The sequence below is a fragment of the Carcharhinus amblyrhynchos genome, chromosome 9, assembly GCF_965287045.1.
Source record: "Carcharhinus amblyrhynchos chromosome 9, sCarAmb.v2.hapA, whole genome shotgun sequence".
Classification (NCBI taxonomy): Eukaryota; Metazoa; Chordata; class Chondrichthyes; order Carcharhiniformes; family Carcharhinidae; genus Carcharhinus; species Carcharhinus amblyrhynchos.
In genome coordinates this window covers 50,313,235-50,327,049 of record NC_137332.1, presented here as the reverse complement: position 1 = coordinate 50,327,049, position 13,815 = coordinate 50,313,235, and the positions used below count along the sequence as shown (strand labels likewise).

General features: G+C 42.1%; 1 protein-coding gene across 2 annotated transcripts in view; it reads left to right on the top strand.

Annotated features, from left to right (window-relative positions):
* Positions 1 to 13,815, top strand: part of LOC145347785 (3',5'-cyclic-AMP phosphodiesterase 4B-like) — a 308,064-nt gene that overhangs the window by 27,611 nt on the left and 266,638 nt on the right. The window contains exon 1 of one of the 2 annotated variants that reach the window (XM_080195598.1): positions 12,104 to 12,164. The exons of the other annotated variant lie outside the window; for it this stretch is intronic. Within the exon in view, the coding sequence (XP_080051724.1) occupies positions 12,130 to 12,164 (35 nt within the window). The 5' untranslated portion in view covers positions 12,104 to 12,129. Of the gene's footprint in view, positions 1 to 12,103; positions 12,165 to 13,815 lie in introns of those variants that run through there. 2 annotated transcript variants of the gene reach the window in all.

Genomic DNA, 13,815 nt, shown 5'->3' with positions numbered 1-13,815 from the left:
TTGAGAAGGCCTATGAGTATCTTGGTTGCTGATTCATTCAGTCGTGCTATACTAGATAGTGGCAGTAACTCAACAGTATGCGGGGTCGATTTAGCTGAACAGTTATTTAGAAACTCTTGACTAAGCCAATAAAAAGAGTCAAGGTGTTTGGTGGATTAGGTGAGAAAAGCTGTGTGAAATTTGCCAGCTTCACAGATGTCTTTTCTTGCCTGATTTACCAGCACTCTGAAATTGCACAGAGTGCTAATGAGGATCACTCAGCGAACTAGAAGGGTGGGGCCTAAACATGCCAACAGAGCTAGGATTCTGGGAGCAGGACTCCCCAGTCTTGAAGTTAAATTTGAGGTCCCCTCACCACAATGCCAACATCAGCGAATCCCCCCTCCCCCATTCCTCTCCCTCATGGGCATTAGGGTTCTGCACCATACATGTGACCCCTTCGTGTACACTCGCAGGATTTAGCAGTTATTTTGGGATTTGCACCTACAATCAACAGCACAACCAGATCGCACCAAGGAACATGTAAGCACCACCTGCGTTGAATTTGGGCATGATAATACATTGATGCTTTTAAAGAGAATGGTTCTCCTCTGTCCAGATGCAGAAATGAGTCATTCCATTAGTTGATGTAGTTCAGAATGATGGACGTTATTGCTGAGCAAACCCATACGTTTGGACAGGGAGAATGACCAAGCATTTGTCCTTGTCAAAGTGGTGAACTTGTAGTTCACTGGATCCAGACATTATTATACTCCAGTGGGGAAACTAGAGTTTCCCATCAAGAAATATTGTTGACCCCTGAAGATAGGACTCTGGCTAACAAAAAGAGAATCATTTGAAAATTAAATTCTTTGGCTTATCTTGCATCATTATCTCTATTTCTTTCAAAACTACCCTTCACGTTTCTTGCTTGAAAAACATACCCTCAGCTACCTACATGCCCATCAGCATGGCCCAAACAGCCCAGCTAAAAGCTGCATGATCCAAAATCTGGCATGGATTCAGTCCTGAGATTTTGAGATGCTCTGCCTGCAATGATGTCACAATCTATCTATTCTGCATATTATTCTGCACAATCTCAGCACCCATATTAATAGCCTCACCAAAATGGCATCCTCCACAGCCCACACCAGAACTGTGCACATGGCACACAGATGTCAATTCGGACCGGAAGAACACCACATGCCAAAAATGATACCATCTATGCACATTTTGTGACCTGTATCTCTCTCTAACAGACAGTTGAAATTAGAAACTCATAAAACTAGCCTTTCAATTTCCTTCCTCGCATTGTCATTAATATTTAACTGAATATTTAACTGGATTTAAAGTACATAGCTAAGTTTCTAGTTTTGCTCCAGATGCTGAAATAACAGGGTCTCACAAAGGCAAAACAAAAAAGAGCATTGTAATCCAATGTAAACTGCTCAGGATAGAAATTATTTCAATTCTCATCGCCAGTTTATCCGACCTTAGAGAAACTTTGCCATTTTTTAATTTCCTTCATGATTTTATTCATTGCAAAGAATTATAGAGCCAATTCACCATTCCTTAAAAATAACCTAAAGAAAATTAATACAATATAAGAACATAAGAAATAGGAGCAGGAGTAGGCCATCTAGCCCTTCAAGCCTGCCCCGCCATTCAATAAGATCATGGCTGATCTGTCGTGGCTCAGTTCCACATTCTCGCCCTCTCCCCATAACCCTTAATCCCCTCGCTTATCAAAAACCCATCAATCTGCGTCTTAAAAATATTTAGCGAGGCAGCCTCCACCACTTCAACGGGCAAAGAATTCCAGAGATTATGCAACATGTTATTTTTACTAATGTGGGATGACTGACCATTCACGATCTTGCACTATTCAATTCATGTAATATGCATTCATGAGGAGCTCATCCACCGATCCACATGGCAGGGCAAGCAGGAATTCCTGTCTCTGTCATTACCTCGAGAGGTCAAAGTCCAGGTGCCACATTGAAAGGGAAAAGAAAAGACCAGAACAGCCATTCACCCACTGTGGGCCAGGAGCTCTGGAATCTCCATGACACAGGTAGTATGTTTCAGGGCAGACAATGTTTGGTCTCACAGTTCAACGATGCCTCCCCACGGTCTTCACCAGGTTGTCCAGAATAGGCGGGAAGTTCTGTTTGCCGATTAATGGCAACAGGAGACTGCCTACAATGGCCTGGGTAGAGGTTGCAGTGGAGGGTGATGCTTGTGGGACCCACAGGAGAACTGTGCAGCAGTGCAGGAAAAGGATGGATAAATTGCTGGGCTTTGCCATGGTAAGTGGCACTCTCTACTCACTGCACAGTGACACTTCCGAGGGCATCAGGAAGTATAAGTGTGCAATGTCAGACGGGGTTTGGGTTAGAGGACTCAGCAGCAGCTGGCACATGCACTAAATGTGTGCCAGCCATTTCATGCTCTGTGTTACGTCAGTTTCAGGGCATCCTGCTTGTTAATCACTTATTAGTGAGGCTTCAGGAGCTGGCAGACGTATGCTCTAAACCGGTTGGGATGACAATCAATTGTTCTTTCTTGTCTGCATTACAAAAACTTGCATAACAGGAGGGAACAGGAAAAGACTGGACGCGATATTCCAGACATTCAGGTCCCCATTCCTTTTTGACAAAGCTGCCAAGCTAGCCAGGAAGGAGTAGGACAATGCCCGTTCCCGATTGTTTGCTGTTGTCAGTTGTACCAACATTGCTTTAATAAGGAAGCATAGGCATCTACTTAATCTTTATTTTCAGGTACCAGCAGAAAAGGAGGGCCACAAAATAGATCAGGCACTGAACCAGTCACAGCCCACCTTTGATGATGAGGATGCCTTCAGAAGCTTCAGAGGCTGCACCATAATGGCATTCAACTTCACTTTCCCTCCTGTACCCCATTAATGGGTGAAAATAAGTTGGAAGGTGAGAATACAAATGGAACTCAGTTTATTTGGATTCCCACTGGTTTTTTAGGCCCGACTCTTTGATCAGCCATTGAATCATCATAGAATCACAGAACCCTACAATGCAGAAAGAGGCCCTTCAACCCATTGAGGCTGCACTGAACACAATCCCACCCAGGCCCTACCCCCATATCCCTACATATTATACCCACTAATCCCTCTAACCTCCGCTACCCTGGACACTAAGGGGCAATTTCTTAGCATGGCCAATCAATCTAACCCGCACATCTTTGGACTGTGGGAGGAAACCGGAGTACCTGCAGACACGAGGAGAATGTGCAAACTCCACACAGACAGTGACCCAAGCCGAGAATCGAACCCAGGACCCTGGAGCTGTGAAGCAGCAGTGCTAACCACTGTGCTACCATGCCGCCCAAGACATTGAAATGTAAGTAGGTCAGGGCTTTACGTACTTCTGTGAATAAAGGTTGGCAATGACACCACAACATTTTTCAACCTGTCAACATACTGGATACCAAATTTCCAGCAATCTAGTCTCTTTTTTCTCTCTCTCTTCATCCAATTCTGCTTTCCTTGTCTTTTTCTCTTTCAATATTTGGACTGACATTGATTTCATTGTTCCAACATGCATTTATTGGATCAGACTCAGCGCTCTTGAGTTCTGAATTCTTCAGATTGGTTGGTTGAGGATATACACGCTCATTGCCCTCTTCACACACATCTTGGCTACCCATATAGGATGCCAAGTCATTTTGATTGACCACTTACAGTACAAAGCCTCCTGGAAATAACACAGACAAGAGTAAGTCTAATGGCACGTAAACTTCATATGCCAAGAATAATGAAAATTTATAAAAAGACTCATTATTAATGAGAAATCTGTTTCTCATTCACTTTTCAAGGAAACAAAGTGATGTTTCTGCTTGCAGAAAGCATGAACGGATGTTAATAGTCATACTTTCAATCTATGCCATGCAATTCTGTCTCTTAAATTACTTTATCTCTCAATTACCCTTTGATTCTTTGATACAGTGATGCACATCCAAAGAGCTTCTACAAATACATAAAAAGCAAAAGAGCAACTCAGGAGAGAGTAGTACCTCCTAAGGATCAACAAGGTCATCTATGTGCGGATCCACAAGCAATGGGTGCAATCCTAAATTAATATTTCTCATCAGTATTCACTGTTGAGAAAAGCATGGATGCTAGGGAACTTGGGAAATAAATACTGATGTCTTGAGGAGTGTACATATAACCAAGGAGGAGGTGCTGGAAGCCTTAAAGCACTTCAAGGTAGGTAAATCCTCAGGACCTGATGAAGTGCATCCCAGGACACCATGGGAGGCTAGGGAGGAAACTGCGGATCCCCTTGCAGAGATATTTGAATCATCAATTAGTCACAGGTGAGGAGCCTGAAGATTGGAGGATGGTAAATGTTGTACTTTCATTAAAAAAGGGTTACAGGGAAAAGCCTGGGAACTATGAGCCTCACATCTGTAGTGGGTATGTTGTCAGAAGGTATTTTGAGAGATAGGATCTACAGGCATTTAGAGACGCAAGGACTGATTAGGAACAGTCAGCATGCTTTGAGTGGAAAATCATGTCTCACAAATTTGATTGAGTTTTTTGAAGGGGTAACCAAGAAGGTAGATGAGAGCAGTGCAGTTGACATTGTCTACATGACTTTAGCAAGGCCTTTGACAAGGTACCACATGATAGGTTGTTGCATAGATTAAATATTAAGGGATCCAGGGTGTGGTAGCCAAATGGATACAAAATTGGCTTGATGACAGAAGACAGAGGTTGGTTGTAGAGGGTTGTTTTTCAAACTGGAGGCCTGTAACCAGTGGTGTGCCTCAGGATCGGTGCTGGGTCTGCTGTTATTTGTTATTTATATTAATGATTTGGATGAGAATTTAGTAGGCTTGGTTAGTAAGTTTGCCGATGACACCAAGATTGGTGGCATAGTGGACAGTGGAGAAGGTTATCTAGGATTGCAACGGGATCTTGATCAATTGGGTCAGTGGGCTGATGAATGGTAGATGGAGTTTAATGTAGATATATGTGAGATTTTACATTTTGGTCGATCGACCTAGGGCAGGACTTGCTCAGTTAATGGTAGGGCGCTGGGGAGAATTATAGAACAAAGAGATCTAGGGGTACAGGTTCATAGCTCCTTGATAGTGAGGTCACAGGTGGACAGAGTGGTGAAGAAGGCATTTGGGCATGCTCGATTTCATTGGTCAGAACATTGAATACAGGAGTTGGGACGTCTTGTTGACATTGTACAAGACATTGATAAGGCCACACTTGGAGTACTGTGAACAGTTCTGGACACCCTATTATAGAAAGGATATTATTAAACTAGAAAGAGTGCAGAAAAGAGGATGCTACTGGGACTAGATGGTTTGAATTATATGGAGAAGCTGGATTGACTGGGACTTTTTTCTCTGGAGCGTAGGAGGCTGAGGGGTGATCTTATAGAGGTCTATAAAATAATGAGAGGCATAGATCAGCTAGATAGTCAATATCTTTTCCCAAAGGCAGGGGAGTCTAAACTAGAGGACATAGATTTAAGGTGAGAGGGAAGAGACATAAAAGGATCCAGAGGAGCAATTTTTTCACATAGAGGGTGGTGAGTGTCTGAAACAAGCTGCCAGTAGTGTAGGCGAGCACAATTTTGTCTTTTAAAAAACATTTAGACAGTTACATGGGAAAGATGGGTATAGAGGCCAAACATGGGCAATTGGGACTAGTTTAGGGATTAAAAAAAAGAGGTAGCATGAACAAGTTGGGCTTCCTTGTTGTAAATCTCTATGACTATGACATGCAGCTAATTGTCTACACTCTGGCTGTTACAAAATTTTTTAATGACTTTGTGGGATATTAGCTAGCCCAGTGTTTACGCTACTTCCCAAATCCATTAAGAAGATGGTACTTTCTTGAACCATTGGAGTCCACTTGATATAACTACACCAACAGAGCTATTAGGACAGGAACTCCAGGATTCTGTCCCAATACCCGTGAAGGAACATTGATATAGTTGCAAGTCAAGATGGTGTGCAGCTTGGAGGGGAACCTGTACGTGTTGATGTTCCCATGCATCTGCTGTCCTTATCCTTCTACACCTTAGTTTGGAGGTGCTGTTGAGGGGGGCCTGGTAAGTTGCTGCAGTGCTTCCTGTAGAGGGTACACACTGCTGCTAATCTGGGTCCGTGGTGCAGCGGGTGGATGTTGAAGGTGGTAGGTGGGGTGCCAATCAAGCAGGCTGCTTTGTCCTGGATGGTGTTTAGCTTTATAAATGTTGTTGAAGTTACATTCATCCAGGCAAGTGTAGACTGTTCCATCAAATTCCTGACATGTGCCTCGTAAATGGTGGACATGGGCAGTCAGGAGAATTTTTAATTTCTAACTTGCTGCTGTAGCCACCATATTGATATAACTTATTACATTTCTGGTTAGTAGTGACATCCAGAATATTGTAGATGGGGATTCAATGATGGTTATGCCATGAATGTTATGGTTGAATGTCACAGTATAAAGGATTTTGTTTGTACCATACTAGGGACCTATTATGGCATTGCAAAATTACTTAAGTAGCTTTACAAGTTTTTAGTGTACCTTACATTGATCTACTGCTGCCAAGTTCTCAACTTTATTACTGCAACAACTCATGATGAGCAATTCAGTTGGCAATTTCTCTGTGCCTTTTTATAAAAGCTCATTTTGTAGGTTCTGACGAGGGTGCATGAAAATGCACTGTGTGGTATGTTACTAAGTTATTTGAGCAACAAAGTTGAGGTTCAATGTGTGGTCTATTTATGGTTAGCTAATCTGAGCCAAGACAACAATCCGAATGCTATAAATGGCTTCACAATCTTCGCGACCAGTGATTGGAAAACACATTGACCAGAATTTTCCGACCATTCATGCCAGTGGAATTTTCCTATCTCACTGCAGTGAAGGGAAATTTGGCTTGCTGCCAAATTCTCCATCTTTGCAGCAGCAGGAGCATAGCATGAAAGAGTGGTAAGAACGCATCCATTAAATCAGGTTCATATTATTGTTCGATAGACATTGTCTTGAAAATCACAGGTATTTACATTGGGGGATGAAAGTCATGGAAGGATTGAACTTAGTGTTTGCCAGTTGAGTAGCCTAAGTTGATTGATGCCTGGGCTTACATGTGAAGACTAGCCATTTGAGACAATAACAGAGACCAGTTGGTATCTTTGGGAAATGTACCAATACATGAATTACAGCAGATGGCAGTGAGTGGTTGATCTGACCTAAACTAAAAGGTAAGAGTGACTGCTGGAGTATGGCGCACCAGAAAAGGAGCATTAGGGATGATCACAGCACAGTGTAGAATTTTTGCATCCCCATCGATCTGTAGTCACAGAGCTACATTAGTGGCATATGTACTTGTTAGTAAAGGCAGTTGAAGACAACAACTAGGTAACTGTTTTTTTTGACAATCTTATGATAATTAATTGCCAGTCCAGGTAGATCTTTGCCTGAATTATCATCTGCCATTCAAAACAAGTGTTCTGCACTCCAGACACCATGCGAAATTACTGGATTGAGATGATTGGGGCAGCTAGAAAATGGATAGAGCATGAATCACAAGGAGAAGGCTTCAGAACCTTTTGAGTTAGGGCACAAGGTTTTCCACCTGTCCTGGACAATGTTTTTAAAATGAATCTATGACAGGCCAGATCATAAACTTATTCAAGCCTGTGACTTGTCACATCAATCTCCTCCTGATAGCCTAAGGTGTATTCCTGTGAATTCCAGGACTATTTTAGGGCCCAGATACTTTGCATTCATCATAGTAATCTTTTTGCACAGTCTTCACCAGCAAGACACTCACCAATCACTGGCTTACAAAGCCCTAAGGATAAAATTTAGATTTTTTTTTCAAAACATTCTTCCCCTTTTTCTGGCAATATGGATACTGCGCTGTTACAAGAGCAGATCCCTGATGACTGCCATGTATTGACTCTCCCGTCCTTTAGTCACATCTCCTTGTTTGAAGACGAGAAAGCTCTCTTCTTACATAATGATGACAATGGAGTTCGAAACTCAGCCAGGCTCATGGAAGCATTGCTTTGAAAGAGGGAGGGAGAAAAAGAATTGAATTGTATTGTGTAAGCTACAAAAATATTAAAATTAATGAGTTAGGTGTTCTGGAGCTCATATTTGACATTTGTAGAATGCATTATTTTCTTATTTGCTTCCAAATATCTATCATACTTGACTGTGCCAAGCCTTGGTAAGCTGCCTGGTTACTTTGTGACTCTACTGGATAAAAGCAATTATGGCATGAAATTGTGGCATGCCATTCTAATTACAGTTTTCGTTGCTATCTCAAAGCTTTAAGTACTAACACTTTCAGTCAATGTACCAGATGGGATTGTGTGATATTTGCTACTTGGCTATCACTTGGCAGAATGAAAGGATATGCCTCAGTTGATTCTATAGTTACTGCAGCTGTATCAAGGCAACCTTGGCACATTACACTGCTGACGTCAATTTGAGGATTCAAATGAATCTGGTGAGTTCAATAAATCTTTCAGGAACTGGATGAAACATAAAAACCTGAAAGCATCAAGAGAAGTAATAATAAAAACTGACAAGTGCCACTGTTTCCTGCATAACAAAACCCCAGCAAATATCTTGATTTACAATCTACAATTATGAATGGAGCTGCTCCAAATTTGGTGGTATTGATAAAATTAAGCCTTAAAAGTATCTTTTAATCCTGATTAAACTGTTCCTTACGATTGAACGGTTCCAGGTTTGAGATCTCGTTTATGTTGAATTGGATGATCTCAGTTATGGTGGGAATAACCATGTTCACATACCCAGTCTTAAGGTCCTAGGCTTTAAAATGCTTTAAAATATAGATGCTTGGTGACTATAGAAAAGAGAGAGTGATGATAATCCATTCATAGTCCACCAGCAGTTCCTTCTCTAGGTTCACACATGCAGAAGAACAGTGTAAGTAAGGTACCACAGGGGTAATGGCAGCCAAGAACCTATACCCCAATATTTTCAGGATATGAGTAGGGTACGAAAGACAATCAAAAACATTTTAAGATGAAAAACAGTTTTGAGAAGAATTTGCATGCAGCAAAATCAGTATTTTGGGCATCAAAATAAATTAAATTTTGCGGTCAGTGGCAAATAATGTTTATCATTCATTAGACCTCCTGCTGCACAAATAATTTTTTATGTGGACCTTTGTATGGCAAATTACCGTCATCAGAAGTCTGGTTCAGTATGGCAAATTCTACAGGGGATCTGGGAACTATGTCAGCAGATCAAACAATAATGTGGGACTTCAACCAATCTGTTTGAAGGATCCTTACTGAGACGCATGGGAATGAACTTTCAACGACCCATGAAGGTGTGTCTGAAGTTGGAGGGACACAAAAACAAGAGTGAAATCACTTCAGGCTAGCTCCAAGATATGTTCCCGCCTTTATGCAATTATGCAAGAGGTGGGAATGATTATTTGCCTGGCCACAGTGGGGAACCAATTAAGCCCTTGAGGGCTTAGTTGAGAGCATTCTTCCAAGACTGACTGAATTTTTCAGCTGATGTACAGAGTACTAGTCAGAGCAGGTGGCCATCCATGAGTCAGTGGCAGCCTCCCAGCTACATCGAAGACTCCACTCAATGTGGAAGACGCTGGTTAGCCCCGCTGCCTCACAGTGCCAGAGACCTGGATTCAATTCCTGCCTTGGATGACTGTGTGGAGTTTGCATATTCTCTCCATGTCTGTGTGGATTTCCTTTGTGCTCCGATTTCCTCTCTTACTTCAAAGATGTGTGGGTTATGTTGATTGGCCATACTAAATTGACCCTTCGTGTCAGAGGGATTAGCAGGGTAAATACATAAGATTACAGGGATAAGGGTGGAATTTTGTCAGTGCAGGCTTGAGGGGCCGAATTGTCTTCTTTAAATTCATTCATGGGACATGGGTATCTCTGGCTGCTCAACATTTGTTGCCCATCCCTGGTTTCCTGAGGGCAGTTGAGAGTCAACCACATTGCTGTGGCTCTAGAGTTACATATAGGCCAGACGAGGTAAGGACAGCAGATTTCTTTCCCTAAAGGACATTAGTGAACCAGATGTATTTTTCTGACAATCGACAGTGGTTTCATGGTCATTAGTAGATTCTTAATTCCAGATACTTTTTATTGAATTCAATTTCCACCATCTGACACGGCATGATTTGAACCCGGGTCCCCAGAACATTATCTGAGTTTCTGGATTAATAGTCTAGCAATAATATCATTAGGCCATTGCCGCTTCCTTTGCTCTGCAGTGATTCTACAAAAACTTGACTGCAGCAGTGGCCATTACCGTGGGGGTTTCCCTTCTCATCTCCAATGGCTCCAACTCTTTCACCTCTCTTATTTACACCTTTTGTGGTCAATGACCAAGAATATAGCCCCTCATGCCTCCGTTCATACTTCAGCAACTCCGTCCTCTGGTGGTAGGGCTGCCAATCCATGACTGCTGGCTAGCTACCTATGGGCCTTCAGACTCAGGAACCTGGCCATCATCCTTATGGCAATGTGACTTCTGGAGGTGGCCATTTAATTAGCCATCCCCTACAAAGTCACCCTCTGAGTTATGCCGCTATGTTGGTCCCCAATCTGTACTTAATCCTGGTAGCAGGATCAGGACCCAGGAACCAAAATCCTGCCTCTGGAACTTGAACAAGGAAATGTAAACTTGAAAGTTTTAATTTGATGTTAAATTATGTGCAGAAAGCAAAATGAAGAGATGGAAAGAAAAATGCAATAAGAGAGAGATAGATAAACAAAGAAAAATGTTAAAAATGAATTAAATTTTTTTTAAATCCTCAATAATTAAAAAATTAAAGAATGAGATTCCACACTTTTAAAAGTGTTTATTTAATGCTGAGGACTTGTTTATGCTAATAAGTACGACAACTAAACTTTCGCTCGCATTTGAATAGAAAAGGCCGTCAACCTTCTGATATATTTAGTGGGTGTCTTGTCTCTAAGGACTAGAATTTGATACCCATCTGAATGTCCAGTCTCTTGGGTGTGATAATGAAGCTTGTGGAGGAGAAGAGCATATTGGACTGTAACTTCCTAATCTCTGTGTTTTATTGCATGTATGTGGATGCTGGAAGCTGCTGCATTATTTCATGCATAACAACATGAATGCTGCACTGTTATTCCTATCGCAAGCTCTGGGACATTATTTTCTAAATGACAGAAGTGTTTTTGAGTGTACGTGAACATGCTTACTTTGATTTGGAGATTTATTTCCATCTTTGTGTTTACATCTTGCTTTTCATGGTAATGTTAAGTTAATGGAGCCATACGCTTTGCAGGAAGAACAGAATCTTATTTCAGTTTTGTTTAGCTTATTTTAAGGATCACCTATGTAGGTTGCTCAACATCAGAGTTTAAGAAAATGTTTAAATTCAATTCCAGTTTTTAAATCCTTGCCTTGTGTTAATCAGTATAAATGATAATACATGTCAGAAATTCCTAATTAAAAAATAGGTAGTGTTTCAATGAAGTTAGTGTTAAGCAACTGTCAAAACGTATTCATTTTGGTTATATATTTTGATGTTTCAAACACTTCAAATGAAATAATGAGTAAGTGTTTATGTCACTGCATCTGGCTACCTCCATACAGTATTAGTGTGATCCCAAATTGTAAAATGTTTCATTTTCCAGTAGTATCACCTTTATCCACACTGCTGAAAAAAATGCATATAACACTGGATATGCTTGTGATTGATATTAAGTATAATAGTTAGGTATTGCAGACAAAATACATTTTGTTGAAGCTTTTCATCTTGCAATCATCAGGACAATTGTAAGAATACCAATGTCATGGGAAACACCAACTTCACACTATATGAGAAGAGAATACTGATTGATTGCCTGGTAGAGGCATTACCATGGAGAATGTACCAGTTGTTGTTGGCTGACAGTTAATTGCCAAGCATGGTTTGAAAATTTCAGTGAGGCAGCTTGATTCTGGTCAAGACATTACCCTGAGGAATGAACCAGCAAATGGCTGTCACATTCTTTGTTTAGCTGAAATAGGCATCATCTGTGCACATGTTGGGGACGATTTCCCCCAGCCCGCTGCGCTGCACTAGCAGGCCGGGAGACATCAGCAGAAGCCAATTCGTGGAATTCATGCTGGGTGCCATGGTGTCCGTGCATCTCTCAAGGTAAGATTTTTGGCATCATTAGTTCTGCATGGACTGAGCTGATTATCATATGGAAATGTCACAGAAATTGATACTTCCACATGATTTAGCAGGGTTGGGATGGAATTCTCCAGGTCCACTAATGTCTTCCCCCTGCGGGAAATGGTTCCCTCCAATGACGTTTACGACTGCTCCCAACTAATGGAACACAGATGTCTGACCCACTGGAGGGACCAGAGGCCAGAGGTGAGGAGGAATGCCCCTTAGGCAGTGCCAGCCTGGCACCCTGGCACTGCCCAAGGGGCAAACTGGCACTGCCCACTGGGTGCTGCACAGTGTCAAGGTGGTGGGGCCGGATGGGGTGGTCTGTACTGGGGGCAGAGCCTATTGTGGGGGCGATCAGTGGGAGGGGAACCCACTGCCGCTCTGAAAAAGGATTGGTGGGAGAGGGAGGGCTATCTGTGTTGACCATCAGCATGGGTGGGTGGGGAGACATTGGGGCTGGTCATTGGGATCCAGGGAGATGAGTTGTGACTGATGGGATGCAGGTGAACATATTGGGGCTGATGGGGAGAGGGGGGTGAGAGCAGGGAGAACATCGGGGCTGAGCTGGGGAGGTCCAGGAGGTCAGCAATTGGAAGTTGGAAGGTTCAGGAGGCCGGCAATGGAGCGGGGGCGGGGGCGGGGGTGGGGGGGGTGGCACTGTGCATGCGCTGATTTCCATGCTGGCAACTTGGCATTTGCACAGTGGCCTGCTCAGCACTATGCTGCCGCCCTCTTGGATAGGAATTGGCCCCACCCACTGATTTTCAGAGTGTCAGAGATTCACTCTGGTAAGTACGCTAAAAAACCCGATGGGAATTACTCCCGTTTTCCCACATACTGGGAACTTAGTATTTATTTGGGAGAGTCCCGACTGTTCTTTCTGTCTGCCCTTCGTATGACTACATTAATGCAAGTCTGGTTGTCAGAGGATTATTTAACAGAATGTTGTCCAATTGCAGAATTATATCTGATCTTGGACACTGTTTTAAATTTTGAAGATGAAAATATATTTTTCAGTAATACTCAAGGCTTGTACTACGACTGTTATAATAGTTAAGTGTGCCATGCAATAAGATCATATATGATGTCACTATATAACCAGCATTGTAGAGCTCTGAGTTTTTAATTTGAATTTTATTTTGCATCTTATATATTTATTTATTCTAAATGCAAAAGGTCTTGACACTTCCTGTTTCTTACACCTATTTCCTGCTCATTATTTAGTTGTACTTTAATGATATTAATAATAGCCAGAGATTGCCAGTGAAAAAAACACCCAGAGATAACAGATGCAACTAATGCCTGAAGTGTCTGTTGTGAATAAATTTAACATGTAACACCAACACCTGCTATTTAACACTCCAGCACTAAGGGTAGGTGTCCACAAATTAGGGGAAGTGGTAACGCAGTGGCATTATCACTGGACTAGTAACACAGAGACCCAGGGTAATGATCTGGGGATCTGGGTTCTAATCCCAGCATGACAGATGTGGAATTTAAACTCAAAATAAAACATCTGAAATTAAAAGTCAAATGATGAACCTGCCATCCTTGCCTGGCCTGGCCGACATGTGACTAGATCGACAGCAATGTGGTTGACTCTAAAACACCCTCTGAAATATATCCA